Source organism: Odocoileus virginianus, chromosome 33 (assembly GCF_023699985.2).
Source record: "Odocoileus virginianus isolate 20LAN1187 ecotype Illinois chromosome 33, Ovbor_1.2, whole genome shotgun sequence".
NCBI classification, from domain to species: Eukaryota; Metazoa; Chordata; class Mammalia; order Artiodactyla; family Cervidae; genus Odocoileus; species Odocoileus virginianus.
In genome coordinates this window covers 19,408,569-19,435,104 of record NC_069706.1, presented here as the reverse complement: position 1 = coordinate 19,435,104, position 26,536 = coordinate 19,408,569, and the positions used below count along the sequence as shown (strand labels likewise).

Sequence of the window (26,536 nt, the reverse complement as noted above, 5' to 3'; positions counted from 1 at the left end):
GTTTGCACCTTGTTTTCTGTCCCTGGATATGTTCCAGTGTCTCCTGGTTTATAGTCTACAGGAACTTGAATAGAATCTGTATCCTGCTGTTGTGTGAAAATTATATAAATCTTAATTATGTTGAATTGGTTCATAATGCCTTTCAGGTCTACTATAAACTTTCTGCCTATTCATTCTATTAATTTTTGAAAGTTTGCTATAGAAACTCCAACTAAAAATCTGAAATTATCTACTTTAAAAAATAATTACAATATATAGTGGAACTGTGTGTGACTTTGTTCTATATTTCCCAAGTCTCCTTGGAAATGTGTTATCATACTCCCATAATTTAATAAAGAAAGAGAAAAAACTAAAAGATCTTAAAAGATAATAAAAAATTAAAATATATGGAAGGGGGAAAAAAAGAAAATTTTATTGCTTGGAAACATTTCATTCAGATCTGAAATGCACAAGCCAAGTACTCACCCTCTCAGACACTATACAGCTCACTGCTTATACTCCAAATCCCAACACTGCTCCCCAGGCCTGTTTCCACTTACTTAGATACAGTGAAAATCAGGCACTGCCTCTGGTCTCCCCAAAGAATTTAAAAGTCTCCTTAACTGTTTGGAAAGTGAAGTTCTAAATGAAAAATTAAATTCTCCTGGAGGACTGTTCCCATGCCAGGCTACCACTGGCAAGGGTAGGAAGGTGGATGAGAGTGTGACCAGCACTCCCAGGACAGCATAATTGTGAATGTGCAAAAATGGTCTACTTTCCAACTGAAATCTGAGGTTCACATCTGGGTTAGAATAGCCCCTCTGCTGAGACTCTGGCTACAGAGGCATGGGTATGTGGCGCTTTTAAAACAGAAATTAGAGAAAAGCTGGCTCAATACTTGGCCCCATATCATCACCTGCATCAGTAATCCTGGCACGAGTATCTTAAGACACCACAGTTAATCCACCCAGTGACCGGGGTAGGGAGAGAATGAGCAGCAGGGGAGGGCTTCGATGGTACCTGATACGGTGAAAGCAGAGAGAAGTTGTTCTCGAAATACTGGAAATGAGCCAGAAAGGAGTCGGCGCCCATGGCCTCAATGTGGGGGCACGTCACACCTTTGAGCAGCTGCCCTGCACTAGAAAATGAGACAAGGGGCCTGGGAGAAAGGGGCAGCAGGGAAGAGGAAAGAAGGAGGCAGATCTGATCCAACACCCACTGCAGGCAGGATGTCCAGCTCTCCCTCCTGGGGAACGAGGCTCCTGGAGAGGGAGACTGCAGAAGGCTCGTCAGCCCCAGGCTTACCTCAGGAGCTCCTCGGGCCTCCTGGTCGTCTTTGACAGAAGCTCAAACAGGAACAAGGCCTGAGGGAAGAGAATGATTGCCGCATTGATGGAGCACTCATGGGCCATCGTCATGAGTCCTATGCTCCCATTTCACAGATGGGAAATGGAAGCTTTGTTATTTACCTAGAACCACACAATTGCAGGATTTCCCCAGCGGCTCAGAGTCTGCCTGTAATGCAGAAGACCTGAGTTCGATCCCTGGGTCGGGAAGATCCCCTGGAGAAGGAAATGGCAACCCACTCCAGTATTCTCGCCTGGAAAATCCATGGATAGAGGAGCCTGGAGGGCTACAGTCCACAGCGTTCCAAAGAGTCAGACACGACTGAGCGACTTCACTTCCACTTTCACACAGTCGCTAAGCAGCCCAGCTGGGATTTGAGCTGGCGTCCAGGGATTGCAGAGCCCACGCTCTCACACCCCTGGTGGTCCAGGAGGTGAATGAGGAACAAAGTCAAGGCAGCGAAGCGGGAGGTTTGCTTCCTGTGCTCAGAGAAGCCGAGGCCCAGTTGAGGACCCCCTGCAGCCCCTATTTCATGCCCACCTGCCGGTTCCTGAACACACAGCATTCTAGGAAGTAAAACTGAGATGACTAGACCAGGATGGGCTAGAAAGTTCCATAGATAAAGAATCTCTTGGGTCTACCCTGGTGGTCCAGTGGCCAAGACTCCGTGCTCCCAGTGCAGGGTGCCTGGGTGATCCCTGATCAGGGAAGTAGATCCCACAGGCTGCAGCTAAGAGTTCATGGCCCCTTCAACCTCCCTGAGCTCAGCCAGTCACCTGTCTAAACAGCTCACTCCCCACCCTCTAGAACCCCTGCCTCCTCCCCTGGCTTACTGTCTCCTTAGCACTCATCAGCATCTATCATCTAACAGGGCACACATTTATTCCCCGGAGGTCCAGTGGCTAGGATGCCACGCTGTCATCGCCAAAGACCCAGGTTCGATCCCTGATTGGGGAACTTACATCCCACAAGCCCAGCAGAGGGACCAAAAAGAAAAAAAGAAGAGGCAACAGGCAGCAAGGCATACATTTAACTACGGATCTTCCATACTGTCTCCCTTATTAGGAAGGAAGCTCCCTTCACTTCCGTGTCCCCGGGACCACGGACAGCACCTGGCACCTGAGAGGGGAGAGAAGTGGCCAGGGGCTCCATAAACACTATGAATGAATGAATGAATGAATGCAAGTCGAGGAAGTTGAAGGGCCTCCACAGCACAACTCTCCCCAGGCGGCCCCAGTAGTAGATGCTCTCATGTACAGTGCACGTCCAGCAGAGTCTCGTGAGAAATGAGCCCCATTTTGCAGATGAGAAAACTGAGGCCATGGCAGAAGAAGCAGTGACCCCAAAGTTAATCAACAGTAGCCCTGGAATTCACATTTGGGTGTCATCTAACTTAACAATATTCTGCCTCCACAGTTCGTTGCTGTTGTTCAGTTACCAAGTTATGTCCAACTCTTCCCAAGCCCGTGGACTACAGCACACCAGGCTTCCCTGTCCCTTACCACCATCTCCCGGAGTTTGCCCAAGTTCATGAGTTTAATCACACAGAAATAAATTTGTTTTACCAAGTACCAAGTTAACCTTAGAACAGACCTTTCCCACAAGACAACCCCAGGCACCACCTCTGGGCATTGCAGTCGTACCTGACTCCTCCGGATCTTCTTTTCCTTCAGGACTGTGGAGTTGAATCCAGGTTCCCTCCATAAATCAAAGAGAGACACTTCCTTAAAGAAAGGCCCCTGTATTTCAACAATGCCAGAGGCAGTATCTTCTGCTTCCATCACCTGTCAAGAGTGAAAAGAAACATAATAACAACTTGGCAGAAGATGGACTGAGCGCTGGGGGAGGGCCAGGCACTGGGTCAGTCAGGTGCTTCAGGGGCAATAAATCCCATCAGGTCTGCTCAGCAACCCAATGAGGTGGGGATGGTCCTTATCCCCATTTTACAGGTAAGAAAACCAAAGCTTAACAAGTAAGTTGATAACATAAGATTCAAGCCCAATTCTGCCTTATTCCAAAACCCACACCCTTTAACCATAAGAGCTACAGCTATCTGCAAGGTACTGGTATTTTAGGCCCAACCTTTGAGTTGCTTTCTTAGCAGATTGTGCAATTAGACATGGCAGGTCCAATGGGATAGGATGCCCAGAAGACCCACTGCAAGTGAGAGAGAGAAATGTGGGCCTGGCTTTGGAACAGGAAAGGAGGGCCTTTCTGAAGCACTAGGGGAATTCAGGATTCATTTCCACATTTGAGAACCAAACCCCTAAAACATTATGACAGCAAGAAATCCAACTGAAAAAAGTGTTCTGGATTCAGCTGACTGGGGACAGCACCAGGGTCTGGGGAGAATCAGGCTCGAACCCAGGGGCACGTTCTGGAAAGAATGGGAGGTGGGCATCAGAAGAAGGCATTCTCCAGGCTCAGAACAACCCCGCCCAAAGACACAGCCCCCTCACAAAGTCCCAGAACCACACGCCTGAGAGCCCCAAGGGCTGCGGACCAGACGTCTTCCTCTCACCTTGCTCAGGACACCGTGCTGCTGGGCAGGCGACAAGTCGGACACGTGCAGGGAGGTGGCGCTTCTTAGGAGCTGCATGAGGTCCCTGCGGTCCATGGCGTGGAAGGCCTGCGTGCCGACCCCAGCCAGCAGCACGCCCATCTGACTGACGTTGTAGAAGGACAGCACCTGGGGCCGCCGGCAAGGGAGGGTGAGGACCAGCCTCGGGGCTGCACCTCAAGGGCGTTTACCAGGCCCCACTGCAAGCTGGGCGTCGGGATGGGCGCCGGGGCATCACTTGCACCACTGTGAGCAAGACACAAGCTGCCCTCCCAGACCCTCCTCCTTCCATCAGGAAAGAGACTTAAGTATCAAAACACAACACACAGGTTAACCGGGCCGCTGGGGTAATCCCTATGCCATCCGAGGCCACAGTAGAATTAATAAAATAGCCGTGGAGGAGGGCAAGGCAACCCACTCCAGTATTCTTGCCTGGAGAAACCCCATGGACAGGGGAGCCTGGTGGTCTGCGGTCCATAGGGTCGCAAAGAATCAGACACGACTGAGCGACACAGCACAGCACAGTGACCCATATGCCACAGCTGACCAGGCAACGGGCTCTTCTGTGTATAATCCGATCTAGCTGATGAGATTTAAGAGTTGGGGGGATCCTATAAAAATCCAAATTAAAGTTTCTGCTTTATTTAAAGAAAAAAAAACCTGAACATCAGGCAGTACCTGCAGTGGCAACAATGGGCAAGAACCTTCGGGTGGGTCATGGCATCTCTGTTTACCCTGCCCACCCCTCTCATGGGACCAGGAGAAGCCTGCTGTCCTCAGTCACCCATCAGGCAACTGACACAGCAAAGCCCTGCACTCATCTATCTTCATGTGGAAGCTTTGCAATGAAATAAAGAAGCATTTTAGGATGTGAGTCTGATATTTTATATATATATATATATGACTGTTGCTGGCCACCTTTACAAAAATCATGCCTGTTTCCCAACCCCTCCTTTGGAGTAAAGAGGCTAAATGTAATATAATCAGACATTTCTTGGTTCTTCAAAAAAAAAGAACCCAGTTGAGTGGTTTCCTTGAGCTATTCCCTGTAGAATGAACAGTCTCTTAACTGTCCTTAAGGACGGCAAAGGCTTTTGAGCACTTGGCTTCTTAGCAAAAGTCGCTTCATTCCTCTGCAAGAAGAGTTGGACGCCAGGAAAGAGAAAAGCCACTCGGCCCAAGGCTGAGAGGAACAAGACTGTCCCCCTCAGCTCTCTAAAATCACATTCACAGAGTGGACTTCGGGGGCCCCAGTCAAAACAGAAGGTCTGCAAAGCCTTCACACTAAAGTCTCCAGAAGTCTTAAAGGGACAAGATGGATGGTCTACCCTTAGCTTTGAGTCAGAAAGAAGAATGAGTGGGCAGTGGGCCTGGTGCCATGATGGAGGCAGTCGGCCTGGCAATGAAGCAAGTGGGCTCTGAAGCCAGATGCCCTGGGTTCAATCCCAGGCCTGTTCCTTTCATGTGGCCTTGCAAGTTCCCTTATACGCTCTGTGCTTCACATGAATGACCTGGAAAATGGAGCTTATAACATTACTGACCTTACAGGGCTGCTGGGAAGGTTAAACGACTAACTCAGTGATAGCTAACACTTCCTGAGCTTGGACTCTAGGTCAAGTGTTATCCAACCTCTTCCTGTGTACTGAGTCACATAAACCTATGGAACAGGTGCTATTGTTATCCCCATCTTACAAAGAGGGAAACTGAGGCAAGGAGAAGTTGTTGGTTCCCCACTGTCACGCAGCAGACACTGTCGCACATGGAAGACCATGGATTTGCACCCAGGTAGCCTTCCTCGGCACCATCCTCTTACCGATTGGCTGCCCCTGCTATAGGTCTATAACCAGCCCTTTGGTCTTGGGCCATTAAAACAGAGTCCAAAGCTCCAACTGACCTTCTGGTGGGCCAGGTATTTGGCAGACAAGATGATGATCTGGCTCCTGGCCCAGCCGGAGACCTGGCTGAGGGTCGAGATGGCGCCGTGCACAGCCTCGGGGGAGAGGGATTCCAGCTGACTGTGGGTCAAGCCCACGACCGCATCCGACAAAGAGCCCAGAGTCTCATTGAGGGTCTGGTTCTCCGTGGCAATTTCCAGGAGCTCAGCTTTGAGCTAGAAAGGGAGCAAGCCAGGACGAGAGTCGACAGCAAGCAGGACGGTGGTTCCTTGGGACCACACCCCAGGGTTCACCCTCCCCCTCCCTCCCTCATCAAAAGGAAGGGGGCTCCTGCTGAGACCAGACCATGAGTCACCCCACTGAAAATGCCGCCTCCTCTGGCCTTGACCTTCCTCTGCGCCAAATTCACTCTATGTTTCATTTAAATATTAACTTATTATTAAGTCAACCTTAAAGCATGGCAGAAGGAAATTTTGTCCACTCATAACTCCGCCACAGTCCTGTAGCATCTATTTCCTTCTTGTGACCTTGAACTCTACATCCTGTCTATATGGCTGCTTTCCTTTTATGAAATATCCAGGGAAGATTCACAATAATATATAAATGTGTAAAAATAATTCTCAACAGTAACAAGAAAGTAAAAGTCTCCTGAAAACTCTAACTCAAAAAAATTACTATGGTTAGTAATTAGGTGTTTATGTTTCCAAAATTTATTATGCCTATATAAATAAACTATGGTATCGAGTCTTTACATAGGTGTAACGTGAACAGAAGTGCAATTTTCTGCTCTATTTAAAATTATGTCATACAAGTTTTCACATTTTTGTGATTCCCTTATTTTTTATAACATGCCTGTCCAGTTATAATCAAGTGTGTTTCCCAACTGCTTTCAGTAAAGAAGATGATCAATTTATCTGTTGTAACGTGACCTCTATACAAAAAAAACAACAACAGCAGAATTAACACCTGAATTTGCATGAACCATATAATGGTGTCAGAGGCGTGTGCGGAAGTACTCCAGATGGCCACTGGGGGGCAGCAGAGTAAAGTGAAAGAGACCGCTGTCACAGCTCCTGGTTTTCTCCAAACTCAGCAGCTCCCCTTCCCTAGAGATCAGCTTCCACACCTGCAAAAGGCCTAGAGCAGTGGTTCCCAAAGTTTGGGGCTTAACCAGTATTTTCAGCATCACCTGGGGAGTTGTTAGAAATGCAGCATCTCAGGTTCCACCCCAGCCCTCCTGAGTCAGAAGAAGGTATCTTATTGTTTCCAACAAGCCCTCCAGCTGATTCTGATGCACCCTCCGGGTAAGAACTATTGACCCAAATGAGCCAAAGGGTTCTCTCATATCTAATCGCACCCAACTTTTTTCTTGGTCACAACTGTCCCTGTGGCCCCAAACTACACTTATTTTCTTATTTTTGCTTGACCTTGCTTGGGAAGGATTCTTTTCCTGGAAAACAAAAATATGCACTGACCAACAAAATGCCTATAATGTCAAATGCCAAATGGGACTGAGGATTTGGTGATGTGGGAAAAACTGCTGTGGAATAACTGATGATGTGACCAAAATTTTCTTGAATATTGCTCTCAAGTCATCTTTCCCATTTAAAAAACGAGAAACACAAAAAGAAGTGAGAGAGGGGCTTCCCTGGTGGCTCAGAGGTCTACCAATGCAGGAGACCAGGGTTCAATCCCTGGTCCAGGAAGAACCCACATGCTGCACTGCAGAGCAACTAAGCCCATGTGCTACAATTACTGAGCTAGTGCTCCAGAGCCTGGGACCGCAACTACTGAAGCCCACAGGCCTAGAACCCGTCCTCCACAAGAGAGCCACAGCTATGAGAAGCCTGCACATCACAACTAGAGGGAAAGCCCATTCAGCAATAAAGACCCAGCATGGCCATAAACAAATAAATAAAATCTTTAAAAAAAAAAAAAAGTGAGAGAAGCCAGGCAGAATTAAGACTTTAAGGGAAGAATGGAGAGAAAGAGATGGAGTCAGGCAGGGGTGGAAATGAGATAGTCCCCATGTGCCAATTTGCCCAAAACCTTGGTCTAGGAACTCAGTAACCCCTGGCTACATTGGAATCATCTGAATAGCTTTGAAGACATACCATACCTAGGCCAAACCCCAGACCAATAACTTGAGAATCTCTGAAGGTAGAGCAAGGGGAAGGGACGTAACACTAGTAGAACCAGATTTGAGTTCTGCTTTATTTCCTCTCTTTTCCAGGCACAGTCACCAGCCAAGCAGCTTCAGCATCGCCTGGAAGCTTGTTAGAAATGAAGTCTCAGGCCCCACCCAGACCTTAAATCTGCATTTAAGATCCCCAAATAACCTCATGCCACTGAGGTGGCCACTCTGAACTCTGACCTATTCAAGCTTGTCCTACAGTTTTTTGGTGTTTCTCCCTACTTTAAGCTCATCCTAGTGTTTCTGCTGTGGCTGGACCTCGGTCTCGATTCACTCGATCTCGATTCTCAAAGGGCAGACAGGACTGTTCTTCCCATTTCTCTGGCTAGTGAAACTGAGGCCAAGGGTGTGGGGCTTCAGAGCACTTCGGCACCTTCTGAACACCAGCCTGGAAGCCCCTCAGGTGGCTGCATCTGATCATCTGGTGGAGCAGGACTTGGGCCACAGCAGCGTCCAGCAGCTCCAGGTCATCGTAGAAACAAACCAGCAGCCCCAGCCTGCGTAAGAAGATAACGGGTGCTGGTGGAGGGCAGGGTGGGGGGCACAACCCAGACTCCACTCCAGTTAGAGCCACGAGGTCACAATCACAGCAGCTGCTGAGCACCAGGATCTGTGCTGAGCCCTGTAACCTGGGTTATCTCATCACAACCCTGCAAGGTAAGTGCTCATCAGCCCCATTTCACAGAAGGGTAAACTGAGACTCAGATTAAGGCAACTGGTGTCGGGCCTTAGATCTAGATCCATCCAACTAAGCCGTCTCTCCTCCTGGGGCATTAAGGGATACCAGGAAAGCATTCCTTATCCACACAGAGATAAGGGATTTGCCCACCCTGAGGGATTTCTGAGGCAGAAGTTTATTTCCAGGATGCTTAACAACCAACACCCCTAGATGATGACGCTTCAAAAGAAAATAGAAAGACAGAGAGAGAACAGTGTAGGAGCAGAGATGAGATCTGAACCCTGGTCCAGCTGGAAGCACTGCATCTATTGGTTAAGAACAGAACTTCACCCCCAACTGGAATTTGAAGCTCAGCTCTGTGAGACATCTGACCTCCAGCAAGTCACTTCTCTGCAAGCTACACCGTTGTGCAGTGCACTCTACTATAACCCTGCCTCCCTAAGCTTTTAATCGGGAGGTTTCCTTTGCTCATCATAGCATGTCAGAATAAATATGATGAATGAAGGAATGAGGAGTATTGTGGGAGCTAAATGAGAAGATGCATACCAGTTGATTAGCATACTTCTTGGTAGATGCTAAGCACTTATTCTGAAATGGATGCTCTTAGCATTAGTATGGAATCTACTTGACTTAGCATGGTTGGACCACCTAGTTGACCATGATCAAACACTGACACTCTCAGACATGTCCCCAGGAAAGCAATCAGCTCGGGGAAAGGATTTTAAAGTGTGTCTAAGGAGAAAAAAAAATACTCAGAGGAAGTGAAGACCAAATATTAATAACCATGTTAAGAATAACTAATGTTTATTGAGCACTTTCTGTGTGCAAATGTGCTTAATCCTTACAAGGGTCTTAATGAAATAGGCAGCTTATTAGCTCCCATTTCACAGATGGGGAAGTGGAGGCAGAGGGAGGTGCAGATCACACAACTTGCAAGTGGCAGACACAGGATCAAACCCAGGACTTCTGGCTCCAGACCCCATGTTCTTAATCACTAAGCTATTTTTTGTGTAACTAAGATTGAAGACAGGAGGGGAAGGGGACAACAGAGGATGAGATGATTGGATGGCATCACCGAATCGATGGACATGAGTTTGAGTAAGCTCCAGGAGTTGGTGATGGACAGGGAGGCCTGGCGTGCTGCAGTCCATGGGGTCGCAAAGAGTCCGACACGACTGAGTGACTGAACTGAACTGAACTGACTAGAAAAAATAGGGCCTATGCTATTGGGTGAAAATTACTAAGGACAGGGGAAGAGGGTGTAAGAGTTTTATATGAGAATATTCTCTGCAGGTGACTTTGGAAAATGTAAGGTCATATGATACTGTCAGAGGAAGGTCTGTGACAGTAAGACCCTGGGAGATGGAGAGAGGATGGGTGACCGGTGCCCACCACCCCTCCCCATCGCACAACTACCCCTGACATTCAAACCCTTTCTGGGGATCACCAGGTACAGGGCTCCTGGCCCTCCCCAGCTGGAAACGGTTCCGGTTCCTGGGGATCATGTTACAACCACTAAATCTGAGCTGACCTCATGCCAGGGCTCCCCGCCTGAGGGTCTAGACAAGGGATTCACAAATATGAAGCCTGTGAGCTATCTCCAATACTCGACCCAACCAATTGTAAATGACACATTTACAACTTGGAATGGGGGAATACCAAGTATGTAAAAAGTTCCACTTCTGTGCTCGGAGCTGGAATATTAGCACTTGATAAGGTTGTGTAAAATGTTAGCACATAGGAGAGGCTTTAAAAGCATTTGTTTTCTTCTCCACTTCATAACCTCTTTAAAGGGGTCTCTTTGGGGAAACACCTCCCTCACATGCACAGAGACGTGGGACGATTCCAAGAGATGGATCGGCCACCTCCCTCCCCTCCCCGGGTCTTTCGCCGCTCAGAGGAAGCTGATGCTTAGATGGGAAACAGCTCCGGGGGCCCAGCGCCCATGCCCCTTGCCTGTGGATGGTAGAGGTATTCCTCATGTCAAAGTTGGAGGAGCTGATCCTCTCCAGAAACGCCTGGGCCAGTTCAGGTGTGACGTCATAAACCGTGTCCAACTGCTTGGTGGCGTTGTCATAGCTGATAAACAGCCCAATCTGGTGGAGGAGGCCAGGAAGATCAGTGGGGGCTGCAGGAGCCCTGTGAAGCCCCGCCCCAGTGGTCTGGGCTGTGCCCCACCCCCAGACACCCAGAGATGCCCATTCCTCATTTTCACTGATTTCTTTTTTTTTTTTCTGTAATCATTTGTTACAATATATTGAATATAGTTCCCTGTGCTATACAGTAGGACCTTGTGGTTTATCTTTTTTACATATAGAGGCATGGATCTGCTAATCCCAAACTCCTAATTGATCCTTCATCCCATTTCCTCTTTGGTAACTGTAAGTGACGTTGATTTCCTAATGGTCTGTAACTGCTGCTTCGGTTTCTTCTACAATCCAACTGTTATTTAGGAAAGTTTTTTTTTTTTAATATATGAGCAGTTGAACTTTTTTCAAGCTAATATTTGTACATTTATTGCTAGATTTGTTTTATTGAGGTCAGAGAATGTGGTCCACAAATTGTTTGCTTTGGGGAATCAGAATTTTTTTAATAGATAAATCCATTTGTAAATGACCCACAGGTGATTTAAAAAAAGAATGTGTGTTCTCTCTGTAAGATATAAAGTTGGATATATGTATATAATATGTATGTAAATACATGCTTACATAATATTTAACACACATTATGCAAATATATACATAATGCATTCAACTTTATTAAATATACTTTTCAGATTCTTTCTGTTATTGTTCACTTTTTGCCTGTGTGTCCAAGAGTGTCGCACTGAGGTCTCCTATATTCTGATGCACTGTTATTCTTCACTTAAAGATTTCATAAAGCTGTCCTTCCCTCACGGATTGTGCTCTTCATCCATAAGAAATTCCCTCTGTGGCTTCACCTCCCTTCTCTACATGTTTAGAAGATGAAGAAATGTTATGAACAGCCCCTGGATCTCAAGAAGTCCCTGCTAGGGGCCCAGTTTCCTAAGAATTTAACCTCTATCGACTTTCTGAAAGTCACTCAACTTTGAAAAAGTAAAATGGAGATCTAATCCATTTTATAACAGAGGGTTACAAAACTGAGAAACATCTGAAATATTCCCAGCCTGTCAGGTGAAAAGAGGAACCCAGGGACTTCCCTGGTGGTCTAGTGGCTAAGACTCCATGATCCCAATGCAGGGGGCTCAGGTTCAAAACTTGGTCAGGGAACTAGATCCACATGTCACAACTAAGGATCCTACATACTCCAGCTAAGACCTGGCACAGCCAAATAAGGAAATTTTTTTTTAAAGAAAGAGGAACCTAGTTCTACCTCCGGTTTCATAATAACTAGACATGGTTGGGTCAGTCAGTCCTTGAACAGGCCAGTCGTTTGATGCAAACACTTCTTTCACGGGCCAGGAGAAAGTTAGGGCACATAGGGTAACCCTGGTAGCAAGCCCCAAACTCTTTATGAAAAAGCCCCCTGTTGGTAGCATTCCTTGGAGGCTGTGTTCTGGAATCATGCTTCCCAAGGAATTTTAGCATCATCAGACCACATCAGGAAAAAGAGAGTAATTCCTGAGTAAGGAGTTAAGCACCATGAATATGTACACTTCTCCACTGTAAACTTTAAAGTCCAGTCATCGCTCATGCTGAAGTAGCTACCAATAGAAGTAGCCATAAATAGAAGTAGCAATTAATCCATGTTGCTTTTGATTTGGGTTTGTGCTTCCAATGACTGTAAACTCTATAGCTACAATCCTTAGCATTTCTTGAGCTCAAAACTACCCTTAAATGACCTTTGGTTCATAGCCAACCTTCTCTTTAGATCATGTTGTTGACAACAGAACTGTCTTAGCTGTCCACAATTCTTTCTGTTCTCATAACTCTTCTACAATAGAACACAATCCAGCGACTGCCTGCCTGAGTCCTTATTCAAGGAGTTTTCTTTAGATGCTCAAGTTATATTGAACTAAAGTGAGTATTCAATTTCCAGGGCACCTCGACTGGCTGGCTGAACATGAGAGGTTTAGAACACACCTTGTGTGCATGCTAAGTCGATTCAGTCGTGTCCGACTCTGCAATTTAATGGACTGTAGCCCGCCAGGCTCCTCTGTCCGTGGGATTCTCCAGGCAAGAATACCGGAGTGGGTTGCATTGCCCTCCCCTCTAGGGGATCTTCCCAACCCAGGATCAAACCCACGTCTCTTACATCTCCTGCATTGGCAGGCAGGTTCTTTACCACTAGCGCCACCTGGGAAGTCCAGAACACACCTTACTTCAGATGTACTGATGATGGAGACATGTAAATGTACTTTTCAAACTTACTTCGATGGGACTAATTCTCATAATTTCTTCAAAGGATAGGTGAACCATGTATCTGCCCAAAATCCATAAGTTTTCTGCACTGACCCATGAAACAGAGTCATCTGCAAAAAAGACAAAACATAGATTAAAAAGTAAATAAATAAAAGCCTGTGCAGTGGTAAATGATAGTCAAAAATATCTTCGATGTCAGGACCTCTTTTTGCATCCATTAATTCATTCAACAGCCATTTTTTGAGAGCCCTCTGCTTATGAGATGCTACACTATACATAGGCAATGATGGATGTCCACCACTTGGTTACTCATAGTGCGGCTCCTTGGACCAGCAGCCTCAGCATCACTCAGGAACTAGTTAGAAATGCAGATTATTTTTTAATACTAAGACCACAAAATATAGTTTCATTTTTAGTTTAGTTACTAACTTGAAATAAATACATTTGATTCTTTTATTACTGCCAGTAACAATCCTTATCTTCCTTATTGATTATTACTGCGTACATGAGCCAACCCAAACCATTTGTCCTTTCTTATATGCTTCCCTAATGGTCTCCAAATCTTTCCTCTCGTGGACTTTCCCAACAGCTGGGATGCCTTTCCCCTAACCCTTTTCTTTCCAAACACAACCTTAAAAACTGAGCTCAAATATTCCCTCTTCCTTGGAGCCCTCTCTCATCTCCTCAGCCAGCAGTATAATTTCTCTTCTCTAAATTCCCAGAGAACTTTACTACTCTGTTCAGACATTTGAAATTCCCCATCAGCGAATGTCAGTGGGATTTTAAGAACAATTAGGGCCAGGATCCAACTTCAAATTTCAGTGAACTCGGACATCTCTGGTGGTCCAGTGGTTAAGAATTCACTTTTCAATGCAAAGGGCAAGGGTTCAATCGCTGGTTGGGGAACTAAGGTCCTGCAGGCTGTGAAAAAGTAAAAGTGAAAGTGTTAGCCATTCAGCCATGTCTGACTCTTTGCAACCCCATGAACTGTAGCCCACCAGGCTCCTCTGTCCCTGGAATTCTCCAGGCAAGAACACTGGAGTAGGTAGCCATTCCCTTCTCCAAGAGATCTTTTCAACCGTGGGGTGTGGCCAAAAAAACATTTTTTTTTAAGTTTCAGTGAACTAGAATTGGCTGCCATTGCCCCTATCCTCCACCGCCACACAGAAAATAATTTCTTTGGCAGCATTTGGGGGAAATGAAAAAAGCAAGGGAGCATTTTTAGGGTGCAGTGAATCAGTCACCAAAAGCTATTGCAAGAAGCCATGGACAACGGCTAATGCCCAAAGAAAATGGTGAGGTCAGCTGATCTGTGGACCATATCACAAGAAGAGGGGTGCATCCCCAACCCAGGAATCATAGCTGTTGCTGTGAGCACAGGTAAATATCCTCTAGATGGGAACTCTGAACACTTGACTTGGTTATTAAGAGAAAGAGTGGCCCTGAAGGCTAGATAATTCTGGGGAGGAACCACTAAATTCACCAAGAACTAAGCTGAGATGTTCATTTTTAATTAATTATTAAGCATGAACTGTATTTCTGCAGACCAATGATCTCCAAACTCGGGATATTTTTGACACCCAAAGTATTTCCAGTTACCTCAAGGAACTTCATGAAAAAAAAGTTTAAAGTCAAAATAGAATTGATTTTAATTCACTTTAGTTTAATAATGAAATATACCACATAGGGATTTTAGGAGAGTTTGTCCCCAATTACATTCTGGAAATAAGGACATAAGGGAAGTCGAGAGTCTAGAACTGTGGTGCCGGAGAAGACTCTTGAGAGTCCCATGAACAACAAGGAGAACAAACCAGTTAATCCTAAAGGAAATCAGCCCTGAATACTCGTTGGAAGGACTGATACTGAAGCTGAAATTCCAATACTATGGCCACCTGATGTGAAAAGCCGACTCACTGGAAAAGACCCTGATGCTGGGAAAGATTGAGGGCAGGAGGAGAAGGGGACGACAAAAGATAAGGTCATTGACTGGCATCACCAACTCGATGGACATGATTTGAGCAAACTCCAGGAGATAGTGAAGGACAGAGAAGCCTGGCATGCTGCAGACCATGGGGTCGCAAAGAGCTGAACAGGACCTAGCAACCAAACAAGAATCTAGTGGGTGAGTTGAGTGAATTTCCCAGGTTATGTAGTGTGAGATTCAGTTTCCCAGAGGTCACAATTATGCACCAGGCAGAGGGAATTCTGCTGTGCATGGGAGACATTTATTATTCCACTGTTTAATGCTTCTTTATACACAAATCTCAGAGCTGAATTCTAGGAAAAAGCCTGGCTGGCACTACCTCCACTTCTACCCACTGGCTCTCTCTGTCTCCCCCACACACATAGGCTCACTTCCACCTCAGGGCCTTTTATCTGCTGCTTCCCCTGCCTGGAATACTTTTCCTCCAGAGCCTCACACATCTGATTCCATTTCTCATTTTGGTTTCAAACCAAATGTCGCTTGCCCAGAGAGCTCTTCTCTGACTCCTTTATCTGGGGGTCAGAAACTACAGCCTATGGGCCAAACCCCACCCAACATCTCTTTTTGGACAGCCTTCAGCTTGGTTTTCTCATTTTTTAATGGCTGAGGGAAAATCAAAAGAAGGATATTTTGTGACACTTGAAAATTACATGAAATTCACATGTCAGTGTCTGTAAATAAGTCTTTATTGGGCTACAGCTATACCTACTGATTTGCTGTCTAAGGCTGCTTTTCTGTTATACCCACAAAGTCTAAAACATTTACTCTGGCCCTTTACAGAAAACCGTGGCCAACCCCTGTTCTACTCTAAAGCAGTAACCCTCTCCGTGGCATTGACCAATTTTATTTTCTGCAGAGCTGTTACTCATATCTATATTCTCTCTCCCTCTCCCTCTCTTCTTTTTATTTACTTGCCTAAAAGTTTTCTCCACCTACTCACCAACAATAAAACTATGGCTCCGTAAGAGCAAAGACTTGTCTTCTATTCCTCTGTATCTCCAGTGGCTTTTTTTTATAAATGTGATTTTTTTTTTTAATTCTTGGCCACACCCCGTGGCATGTGCAATCTTAGTTGCAGACCAAGAAATGAACCCATGCCTCCCACACTGAAAGGTGGAATCCCAACCACCAGACCACCAGGTAAGTCCAGTGAGCTCTTTTAAGGTGTTGAAAGAGTTTATTCTGTTTACATTACTAATATTAAAGATTCAACAAGTTGACATTACCTGTGAAATTGTTTGCATTACTAATCTGCATCACTATTCTTTTCTTTCTTCTTTTTTTTTCAATTGTAATAAAATTCACATAACATAAATTTTACCATCTTAATCACTTTTAAGCACACAGTTCAGTGGCATTAAGTACATTCACTTTGCTGGGCAACCAGTACCACCATCCATTTCCAGAACTTTTTCATCTTGCAAAACTGAAACTCTGTACCCATTAAACAGCACCTCTGGGAATTCCCTGGTGGTCCAGTGGCTAGGACTCAGGCCTCTCATTGCCATGGGCCTGGGGTTCAATCCCTGGTCAGGGAACTAAGATCCCACAAGCCACTCAACACAACCAATAAACAAAATAAATAGTAACTCTCCATACTCTCCATTCCTTCCTCTCCCAGCTCCTGGCAACCACCACTCTACATTCCATCTCTATGAATTTGACTATTCTAGGAAATAGTAGGTTCGTTTTTTTTAATAGTAGGTTTTTGATAAACATTTGTCAATATACCCATGGCTGATTCATGTCAATGTATGCAAAAACCACTATAATATTGTACAGTAATTAGCTTCCAATTAAAATTAATTAATTAATTTACAAAAAAATAAACTGTCAAATAAATAAATCCTGGCCTAATTCTGCTTTGGTTGCTAGGAAGCTTCGTGCTAAATTTCTGGGCTTTACTGTAAAGATTTTCTTCAAAAGAACATTTGATACAGATTTTTAACACAGATTTTTGAACTTGTAAACTTGTTATTATCTCCTAAGAAAGTAGGACACACCTTTGATTCTAAGATACAGATGATTCTTAGTTCAGAGACTTCAACATGTGAAAAATGCATTGATGAAACGGGGTATGTGTGTTTTCCCACAAGCCACATCATGTCCTTTTTGGAAGCTGAGGCAGGTAAAAGTCTTAAGTGACAATGAAATCAAATCCCTACTTATAGAGGTGAAGCACCACCACATTTAAGGATGGACTCCCCCTAAAAAGTGTTCCCACCTCAAAGCCTGGGCTCACCAGTCACATTGGAGGATGTCTTCAAAACCCCAGTCATCCAGCAGTAGAGAGCCCTCTGGGCGTGTGCTGAGGTCTGGTCATAGAGATCTTTAAACATCGCAGACCTAAACAACGCAAACCTGGGTATCAATTAAGGAACAAACAGATGCAGGCCTGCAGGCAGGGTCCAAACAGCAAATGCACACAGAGTTGTCACTGGTTAAAAGTCTTTCCCACTCCCCTTGCTGTATGTAGCTATTTTCCCATTTTTCCTCTTTCCATCACATTTAAATATCTGCAAAAGACTGATCTCCACTTCCCAACCACCTGGTCTTTTTTTTTACATAACAGTTTCATTAAGCTGTAATTTGTGTACCATACAATTTGTCCATTTAAAGTACACAACTCAGTGATTTTCAGAATATTCATGGACTTTTATAACCATCACTACAATCCATTTTAGAACCCATTTAGTGCCTCAAAAAGGAAACCTGTACTCTTCTCTCTAACCCCTGAACCTCTAGTCACCCCATCTCCTAGAAACCACTAATCTACTTTCTGCCTCTATAGATTTTCCTCTTCTGGATATTTCAGATAAATGCAATCATACACTATGTCACATTTGTATCTGGCCTCTTTCACATGGCCTGATGTTTTCAAGGTTCATGCATGTTGGGACATGTATCAGTACTTTGTTTTATGGTCAAATTCTATTCTGTTGTACAAATATACCAAATTGTCTTTATCTGCTCATCAGTTGGACTATTTCCACCTTTTGCCTATTATGAATAATGCTGCTATAATTATTCACATACAAGTGTTTATATAACATGCTTCATTTTCCTTGGATGTAGACCTAGAAGTGGAATGACAACTGGGTTAAATGACAACTCTATACGTAGTCTTTTGAGGAACTGCCAGACTATTTTCCAAAGTAGCTACACCATTTTACTTTCTCACCAACAGTGTCTGAAGGTTTTGATTTCTCCACTTCCTTGTCAACACTTGTTATTATCTGACATTTCAGTTACAGACATCCTGAGGGTACAAAGTGTCTTGGTCACTTTTTAAGTCACAGTCATCTGGTTTCCCCACTGCCACACTACTGTTTGTGGTCCAAATCGCAAATGACCTCCTTGTCACCACACCCAGCAGTTCCATTTGGTCCAATGTAAGTTGACCTTTCAGCATTTGGCACTGATCACCCCTCTGGTTCATCCCGGCAAAACAGTCGAGTCTCTTCATCCCGGAAGACTTCCCTCAATTCTATCCACCACCACTGAAAATCAATTCACCAAATGACCAACTCGCCAACCTTTCCTAAGCTTAAAGTTTGTTCCTGCCACTCTCCCAGTCATTCCATATGTGAAGAGGCAAACTTTCCCTTAAATCCATCTTAGGATCTTCTCTCCATATCTTTCTTTTCTTCTTTTTCTCCTCGCCCGTCCTCCTCCTCCTCCTCCTCCTTGTTTTTCTTCCTCTTTCTTCTCTTATTCTGGTTCTTCTTCTTCCTCTTCCTCTTCTTTCTCTCTCTCTCCCTCTTTCAGTTGTTTTGTTTTTCATAACCGCAGAGGGGGTGAAAGGGACAGGAGATAGCTATATTCAGTAATTCTGAAACAATGGTAAACATCATTTAAGGGAAAGCTTGCCCATTTGTAACAATGCTCTATCATGACCTAGGTCAACTTATTCAGTCTCACTGTGCCTGAATTTTCCCATTTGAAAAATGGGAATGGGGTTAACAACAACATCCTCACAAGCAGAAAGGGAGAGTAAGAAGAAGGCAAAACTGAGGTTCAGGAGAACTGGCTTGAGTTCAGATTAAGTCAAGCCCTATGGGGTCACTGCAGGTATACCATCCCCTTGTTGGGCCTCAGTCTCTTCATCTGTGAAAGAAGAGGTTGGATTAAATGATGCTCATCAGGAAACAGGAAATGGGGGCATATTCTGGACTCCCCAGGGATGATGAGAACCCGGAGTCAGGCAGTGTTATACCTGTATTGTTCTGCTGTCTTTCTCTCTGTAGGGCCCGAAATCTTTTCCTGGGTTCTTCTTCAGGGTTTCTATAAAGTTTTTGTGCTGGACATCTAAGTTTTGACTGTCAAGTATCCACCCCCTCTCTTGTCATAACAGCACCTCAGTTTTTCTTGGGAAAATGATGCTTCTCCCACATCCATGTGGTTTGGGTGAAACTGTGACCCACATGCAAGCCATTCATCTTACAGATCCCACTGGCCACAGTTAGTGGCTCAAGAATGGGCACGTGACCTAATCTGGACCAATGAGATTCAGGTCTAGGACTCTGCTTGGAACTGCTGGGAAAGTCCTCTGGACCAGGCACTGGTCCTGAGGAGGGGCCTGGAATTGCCCATGCTCCGTCGTGGAGACAACTTGCCTGGGAGCAGGGCCAACCCAGAGGAGGGCAGAGCTGAGAGATAAAAAAAAAAACAGAGATGTTGCTGATGGTGTAATTTGAGCTCCTGGATCCAACCGTGTTCTGTCAACCCTGCTGCCTCTCAAGGAGAAAGTCTCAATTTCGTGCTAGTGAGTCTTCAATACAAACTCAGCTCCTTTTTTAACCTGAGAACAGGTCCCAAGCTCAGAGTAATATATCTAGCTAGGATTTAATTACACTTTTTAAATTGCTGTTGAATTTATTTTTATGATTCCTTACATGACAGCAACTAAACAACAACAAAGACAAATGATACTGGTTTCCCATTTACAGGAACTATACCATATTTACTTTTTAAAAATTTATTTACTTAATTTTATTCAAGTACAGTTGATTTAAAATGTTACGTTAGTTTCAAGTGTACAGCAAAGTGATTCAGTTATACATACACATATATCTATTTTTTTCAGATTCGTCCCCCTTATAGATTGTTACTAAATTTGAATCTAGTTCTCTGGGCTATACAGTAGGTCCTTGTTGGTTATCCCTTTTATATACAGTAGCATGTATCATTTTTTTTACTTTTAATATAGATATTTTAAGCAAAGAGAATGAATCCCTATTTTTTAAATACACGAAATAAATAATAATATGAGGTATACAAATATGGTAAAAATTATGAGGATGATACCAGAATGACAAAAACGTGGGAGACTCTGTTTTAATCAAGCCATCTCTAAACTGACCTTGAATATTAACCTGTCCTCACCTGCCTTCTCCCCTCCCTCAGGAGGGGAGATGTGTTCTCTCCTTGACCTCAGGACAGACTCTGAGGCCAGCGGGGGGAGTCAGCGGGTGGCGGGGAGGAGGGCACTCACAGGTTCTTGAAGGCGTCTTCACGCAGGTCCCACGGGAGCCTCTCCGTGATGTCCGGCTGGAGAAAGCGGCCTGAGGACCCCCTCAGCACGCTGCCCAGGATCTCCACACACTCCAGGGGCTTCAGCACCTGGAAACACCTCTCCAGCGTGATGAGAAACAGGCTGCGGTTCACACCCGGGCTCTGCAAGGCTTGTTTCCGAATCTCTCCCAAGTCAATAACGATGTCGTCCAACTCCTAAAGGAGTGACAGAAGTCAGGGTTGCCTCTCAACTTGGAAACACTGGGAGGGACCACGCTTAGCAGCAGGGGTGAAATGCAGGACCACTATTAAACACTATGCTGCTATGTCAAATATTCTAGACTTCTCTGTCACCTACAGAATACCTTGTCCTTCTCCAGATACATCATGACTGCCACACCTCAGGCCCTTGCTCTAGCTAGAATCCTCACCTCCTTGTCTCAGCAAATTCCAGCTGATTCTTTCAGGTCAAGGTCAGTCACCATTGAACCGGTGAAGTCTTCTCCGATGTCCTACTTTGGTCAAATCAAACCTCCCTCCACTCTGGGCTCCCAAGAGCATCCTGAACCAAACTCCGTGATTACAGATGCTTACAAACCTATCTTTCCTCCAAGCCAGTGGACCTCAACCCTGGCTGCACATCAGAACGACTAGGGAGGTGATTCCCCAGCACCACCAGAGTCTGCTTTAACAGGGCTCTGGTGGAGCCCTGGCATCTGATTTCAGTCTACAGCTAAGGCTGAGCCAGGAAAGTGCTGAGGCCCATGCCATGTGCCCAGTGGGATTCCCGGTATGCAAGAGATGTTGAGAAATAGCCTGTTAGGATGAATGAATGAATCCTTTGGACCACAGACCCAGGAACGTTGACAGAGTTTAGGCAAAATTTGACTGTTCATCACTCTCTCCTCCACCCAACACACCTTCCAAAAATAACCACCACAATTTACTGAGTATGGACTACATGCCAGGCACTGTGCCAAACATGGAGCAACCATGCATACTCTCCTGTTATTCTCACAACAGTCCTATAGGTTGAGGCCCATAGGTCTGAGGGTCAGATATTCCTAGGTTCAAATCCTGGGCCCTTGACTTATATGTGTGCGTCCTTGAGTAAGTCACTCATCTTTTTTAAGCCTCGGTTTCTTCTTCTTGAATGAAGATAAAAATCAGTGCCTACCTCCTGGATTTATAAAAACTGAATGAGATTTAATGAATGGAGAGAGCTTGGTAACTAGTGAACGCTCAGCAAACATTACATGCTATAATTAACTCACTATCACAGGTGACAAGAAGAAAAAGCAAGACTAGACAACCTGCCCAAACCCACACAAAGCTGGGATCTGAAACAAGGGTACTGAATCCAAGCCCACTCGTCTAACCACATCTACTAGTTTCCTAACTTCCGTCATTGCCAACCGTGGCCAAACAGTGCGGCAGCTAAGAGTGTAACTTGGGGGTTCTGAGGCAGGGGTCTGTGGATAGTATTAGGGCATCTGTGAACACAGCGGTGAGAGGTGGAGGGAATTGCATCCTCCCTTTCACAGCTGTGGAAGTGACCCCCAGCATCTCCTTCAAGGATGAACATAGGCAGCGAACCAGCAAGGTGGCTTTGAACCAGCAAGAAGCTTTTATGTGTCAACACTAAAAATCACAAACACTTTCATAACTTACTACCGTTGTTGCAAATAACTTGAAATCTCACTCACACTCAACATTTCCTCAAAATTACAGAAGCTATGAGACCAACCACTAAACCTCACTATTGAAAGTGTACAAGAATTACTGACCCCCAACTCTGTCTTACATATTTTGATAAATGTCTTTCAATACAATCAACTTCCTTTATCATCCTTTGTATTTCATTGTACAGATGTTAACACCTTATTCTGAGAAGGAGCCTGTGGGCCTTACCACGGGCTCACAGCGAAGAGTCAGGAACCCAGGTTCTTACCTCAGATTTGTTACTTTCAAGCTGTGTAACCTGAAGTTACTTACTCAACTTCTCCAAGCCTGTTTCCTCATCTGAATATTGAAATGGTTAGATTCTAGTTACCCTTATTTCAGAAGGTCCTGGCTTGTTAAACCTTTAGAAGAGTGTTGGCAAATATGGCCCACAGGCCCAATTCAGCCCACCGCCTGTTTCTGTAAATAAAGTTTTACAGGCACACATCCAGACCCATTCATTTACCTGTCATCTACTTTGACACTACAACCACAGAGTTGAGTAGTTGTGACAGAGACTGTACAGCCTGCAAAACCTGAAATATTTATTATGAGGCCCTCTACAGAAACAGCTCACTGATCATTCCCTCAGGAAAATACCTGACACATGGCAAACCCTCAATAAACATTAATCCAGACCATTTTCATAGGCCACCATCCTCATTTTTGCCATATCTTTCATCGCCTTTACAATTACTTAGTTTATTTTTAACTGACTCTTAAACTGACTCTTCTTAAAACTTAAATTCATTTCAAAAGGAAAAATTACATCTCCATCAAACTCACAGTTTTGATGTGTATTTTAATAGCAGACATTGAAATTAATTTATGATTATTAGCATGTTTAAATGCTTCAATTCCCTTAGGAGAATGCTGCTCCACTTTCAACTGTCTCTGAAAAACTCTAAACCTCCCCTTTCTGGTCCCCAGTGATTCTCTGTGTCTCAGAGGCCTTGCTTTGCTCTTTCATAGCCAACCTTATTTTGTGAAAATTACCTGTTTCTGTTTTTTGTCTCCTCTGGACCATAAACTCCTTGAGGGCAGAGACAGTCTTTCATCTCGGAACCCAGTGTCCTGGTACACAGTAATCATTCATGGGTATTTATGAAGCCAAACTATTGGGACTCCTCAGTACCCCTCATTTCTTTGTGTGTGTGTGTTGTGTAGCCTTTTGTTAGCAACTAAAATAGAAGGGATCTGTTGTACAACATGGGTAGTAATTGAATATAACTGGAGATTTTTATATTCTAATACAGATCATTTATAAATGCAATATCTTTATTAAAAAGCTTCCTCCTTTTTGTGTATAATCTGCAAATGTATTCTGAAAGCAAAGCATATGTGCACAAGTCTGCAAAGAGTGCAAATTTAGGATATGGTAAACGCTTCACAAGTTACTTTCAAAAAACTGACTGCCACAACTGTGCCTTTACAATACCTTTTTTCTTTTTTTTTATCAAAACATCTTTATACCAGCCTTCCTTAGACTGCTTTTAACTACAAAGCATTTTTTTTACAGAGCTGAGATTGTGGAAGGACTACACCTACTAGAAAAGAAGAAACTTCTGCTAGTTTAAGATTTCGAATGCCCCCAAACCAAGACCAGTATCTTGGTAAGGCTTAGGCCGGGACCCTGGACAGAGTGTGAGTGTGTGCAGGTGGCATTCCTGAAGGTTCAGAGCTGCAGTGAACTGGGAGTGTTCCAGCTGCACACCCCACTGAACTGTCTTGCCAGTTTCTACACTGGCTGGTCTGGGCATCCATCATTTCTTAGTACTTATAAAGTGTTAGTTGCTCAGTCATGTCCAACTCTTTATGACCCCATGGACTGTAGCCCACCAGGCTTCTCTGTCCATAGGCTTCTCCAGACAAGAATACTGGATTGGGTTGCCTTTCCCTTCTCCAAGGGATCTACCCAACCCAGGGGTCGAACCCAGGTCTCCCGCATAGGATGTGGATTCTTTACCGTCTGAGCTACCATAAGAATATGAATTATAAGGCACTTCATTTGAACTCTGGAGGAAGTAAGACAGAAAATCTAGGTCCCAGGGAGTTTTCAGGGGAAGATGAAGAGAGACCAGAATGAGGCTCAATTCCATTCAACTTGACAAGCACCAAGTTGAATGCCCTGGACTCCCCCTACTCCCAGAATGCCAAGGCCTCACCAGGCGGTCCTTCTTGTCTTCCAAGAGGTATTTCATGGCGGTGTGGAACTGCGGAGTGTCTGTTCCCCTCAGGTCCTCCAGCAGCTTCTGGGGCTGGTACAAACGCTGCTCCAGGTGGTTTGCCATGGCTGCCTGGACATGGAATGCTGGGCGAGTCAGTGAGGACAGGACAGGAGCACACAGTCAGCACCCAGACAAGCCACCTAATTCCCTGCAGAGACCGCAAGCTGGCAGCCTGCACACCCTTGGCGGAGTTGGCTCCAAAATTTTTAATGAGCTGCCAACATTTAAAATTCAGGAAATTCCTCACAAAAATCCACAAAGATGTGGCAACGCTGGACACATATCCCCTTCAGTGTAATAATCAACAGGCCATGGGGCAGTCGTTCACTGTATTTACTCTTCCTGCTCACCACCCTCCAGTTAGCTGATTATCCCACAGCTGCGTGGTCCCTGCAGGCAACTGAGGTTTCAAGTTCAGAGCAGCTGACCTCTACCCAGGTAGTTTACTATGCCCAGATGGTCACTGCTCAAACCCTCTACCATGCTCCAAACCCTCTGCCATGCTCCAAGCCCTCTGCACAGGAGCAGCATTCAGGCAGCATGAACTGGCTGTGGCATCCCCTCCAGGGTAAGGTGCAGAGGCCAGCAGTTTCTCCTAGAGGAGATTTCCTCTGCTATCTGGGGAGCTATTTTCTAAATCTTCCTTAAATAAAAGTGCTCTAAAAAGGCAGCAAAGTATCATGGACAAAAGGTAAGCTCTAGAACCAGACAACCCATGTGCAAATCCCCACCTTGCCACTTACTAGTCGTGCAGCCTCAGGCAAGTTCCTTAACTAGGATTGCTAGATAAAATACAGGATGCTCGGCTACATTTGAATTAAAGATAAACAAAGAATAATTTTTTAGCATAAGTATATCCCAAATATGGCATGGGACGTACTTATACTAAAAATGTATTTGCTATTAATCTGCAAGTCAAAGTTAACTGAGATTCCTGGGTGTTATTTGACAAATGGGCAACAGCATCTCCAGGTATCAGTTTTCTCAGCTGAAAAGTAGGGACAAGAGTCAAACTTACTATGTAAGTAAGGATTAATCCTATGTCACGAGGAGTAAATGAGTACGTAAAGTGTTCTCAGTCAGGGCCAGCCATTATCCTCTGTCCTGAATGAGTGGAAGAATTGTTTTGTTTACTCAACGTCTCTCCCTCTAGAACGACAGGCCCACCTGGGTGGTCAGGTCACTGCCTGTTCTGAGTCTCCAGTGTCTACAACTGTGCCTGGCAGAGACTAGAGGCAGAGACTAGACTACAGAATGAATAAATGAATATACAAACAGGAAGAGAGGGAGTATAGTTCAACTCAGGTTAAAATATACACATTTCATGAAGAGCTGCTAGAGAGAAAGGGGCAAGCATCACTTCTTTATAGATTACACAGGCTGATGAACAAGACGAAGAAAGCAGATGCCATGAGGCCACCGGCCACCTCCATCTAGTGGCTGTAAGCGGTTAACAACCAGCAATCTCAGTGTAGTTCTCACATCAATGTTCATCTTCACCATAAAGTAAGTAAAAGCTGGCACAACAAAGACGTATGTGGAAACTTCATTCGTAAGTGATATGACCTCTTTGCTGAATCAGGTAACAGTCTTTGAACTCTGAAAGAATGTTCTTTCAGTTTTCTGTGCTCTTGACAGTGTATTGGTAAAGACACAGCATTGCATCCTGTCTACTAATTACGCTTATGAGGTACAGGCTGGCCAGCTCACTGCAATTCCTACCATCCCCTATTGTTCCCTAATGTAAATATCCATTGCCATCCATTTACACACTTGCGCTACTGTTTCTCTTACACTAGAATTTAAAGGGAAGAGAAATATTTCCTGGACCTGCGTTTGAGAGACTGATAATTACACCCAAAGATCCACTCTCTTGACAGAAGCCCACAAATTTTATCCGGGTACATGGCCTCTCATCTTACTCCTCTGCAGTGAGATGTGACTGTGGACTGTGAGCCAATGAAATGTGAGCAGGAGGAAGTTGCAATTTGCAGGTCACATTTTTAAAGAGAAGCTGTTCACCCTTCACTTCCTCTTTCCCATGGCGCCCTCTCTGGGCTGGAGAATGGATATGTTGTTTCAACCACGTGA

At 44.7% G+C, this 26,536-nt stretch overlaps 1 protein-coding gene across 2 annotated transcripts in view; it reads right to left on the bottom strand.

Annotated features, from left to right (window-relative positions):
* Positions 1-26,536, bottom strand: part of OTOA (otoancorin) — an 80,745-nt gene that overhangs the window by 40,622 nt on the left and 13,587 nt on the right. Inside the window, exons 7-17 of one of the 2 annotated variants that reach the window (XM_070461021.1) lie at positions 24,383-24,514; positions 20,476-20,711; positions 17,224-17,327; positions 13,007-13,107; positions 10,611-10,750; positions 8,349-8,472; positions 5,781-5,996; positions 3,848-4,015; positions 2,970-3,110; positions 1,285-1,343; positions 1,000-1,117 (exon numbers count right to left, since the gene is read on the bottom strand). In XM_070461021.1, coding sequence (XP_070317122.1) covers positions 1,000-1,117; positions 1,285-1,343; positions 2,970-3,110; positions 3,848-4,015; positions 5,781-5,996; positions 8,349-8,472; positions 10,611-10,750; positions 13,007-13,107; positions 17,224-17,327; positions 20,476-20,711; positions 24,383-24,514 — 1,539 coding nt within the window. Of the gene's footprint in view, positions 1-999; positions 1,118-1,284; positions 1,344-2,969; positions 3,111-3,847; positions 4,016-5,780; positions 5,997-8,348; positions 8,473-10,610; positions 10,751-13,006; positions 13,108-16,207; positions 16,559-17,223; positions 17,328-20,475; positions 20,712-24,382; positions 24,515-26,536 lie in introns of those variants that run through there. The other variant, XM_070461022.1, reaches the window with a different exon arrangement.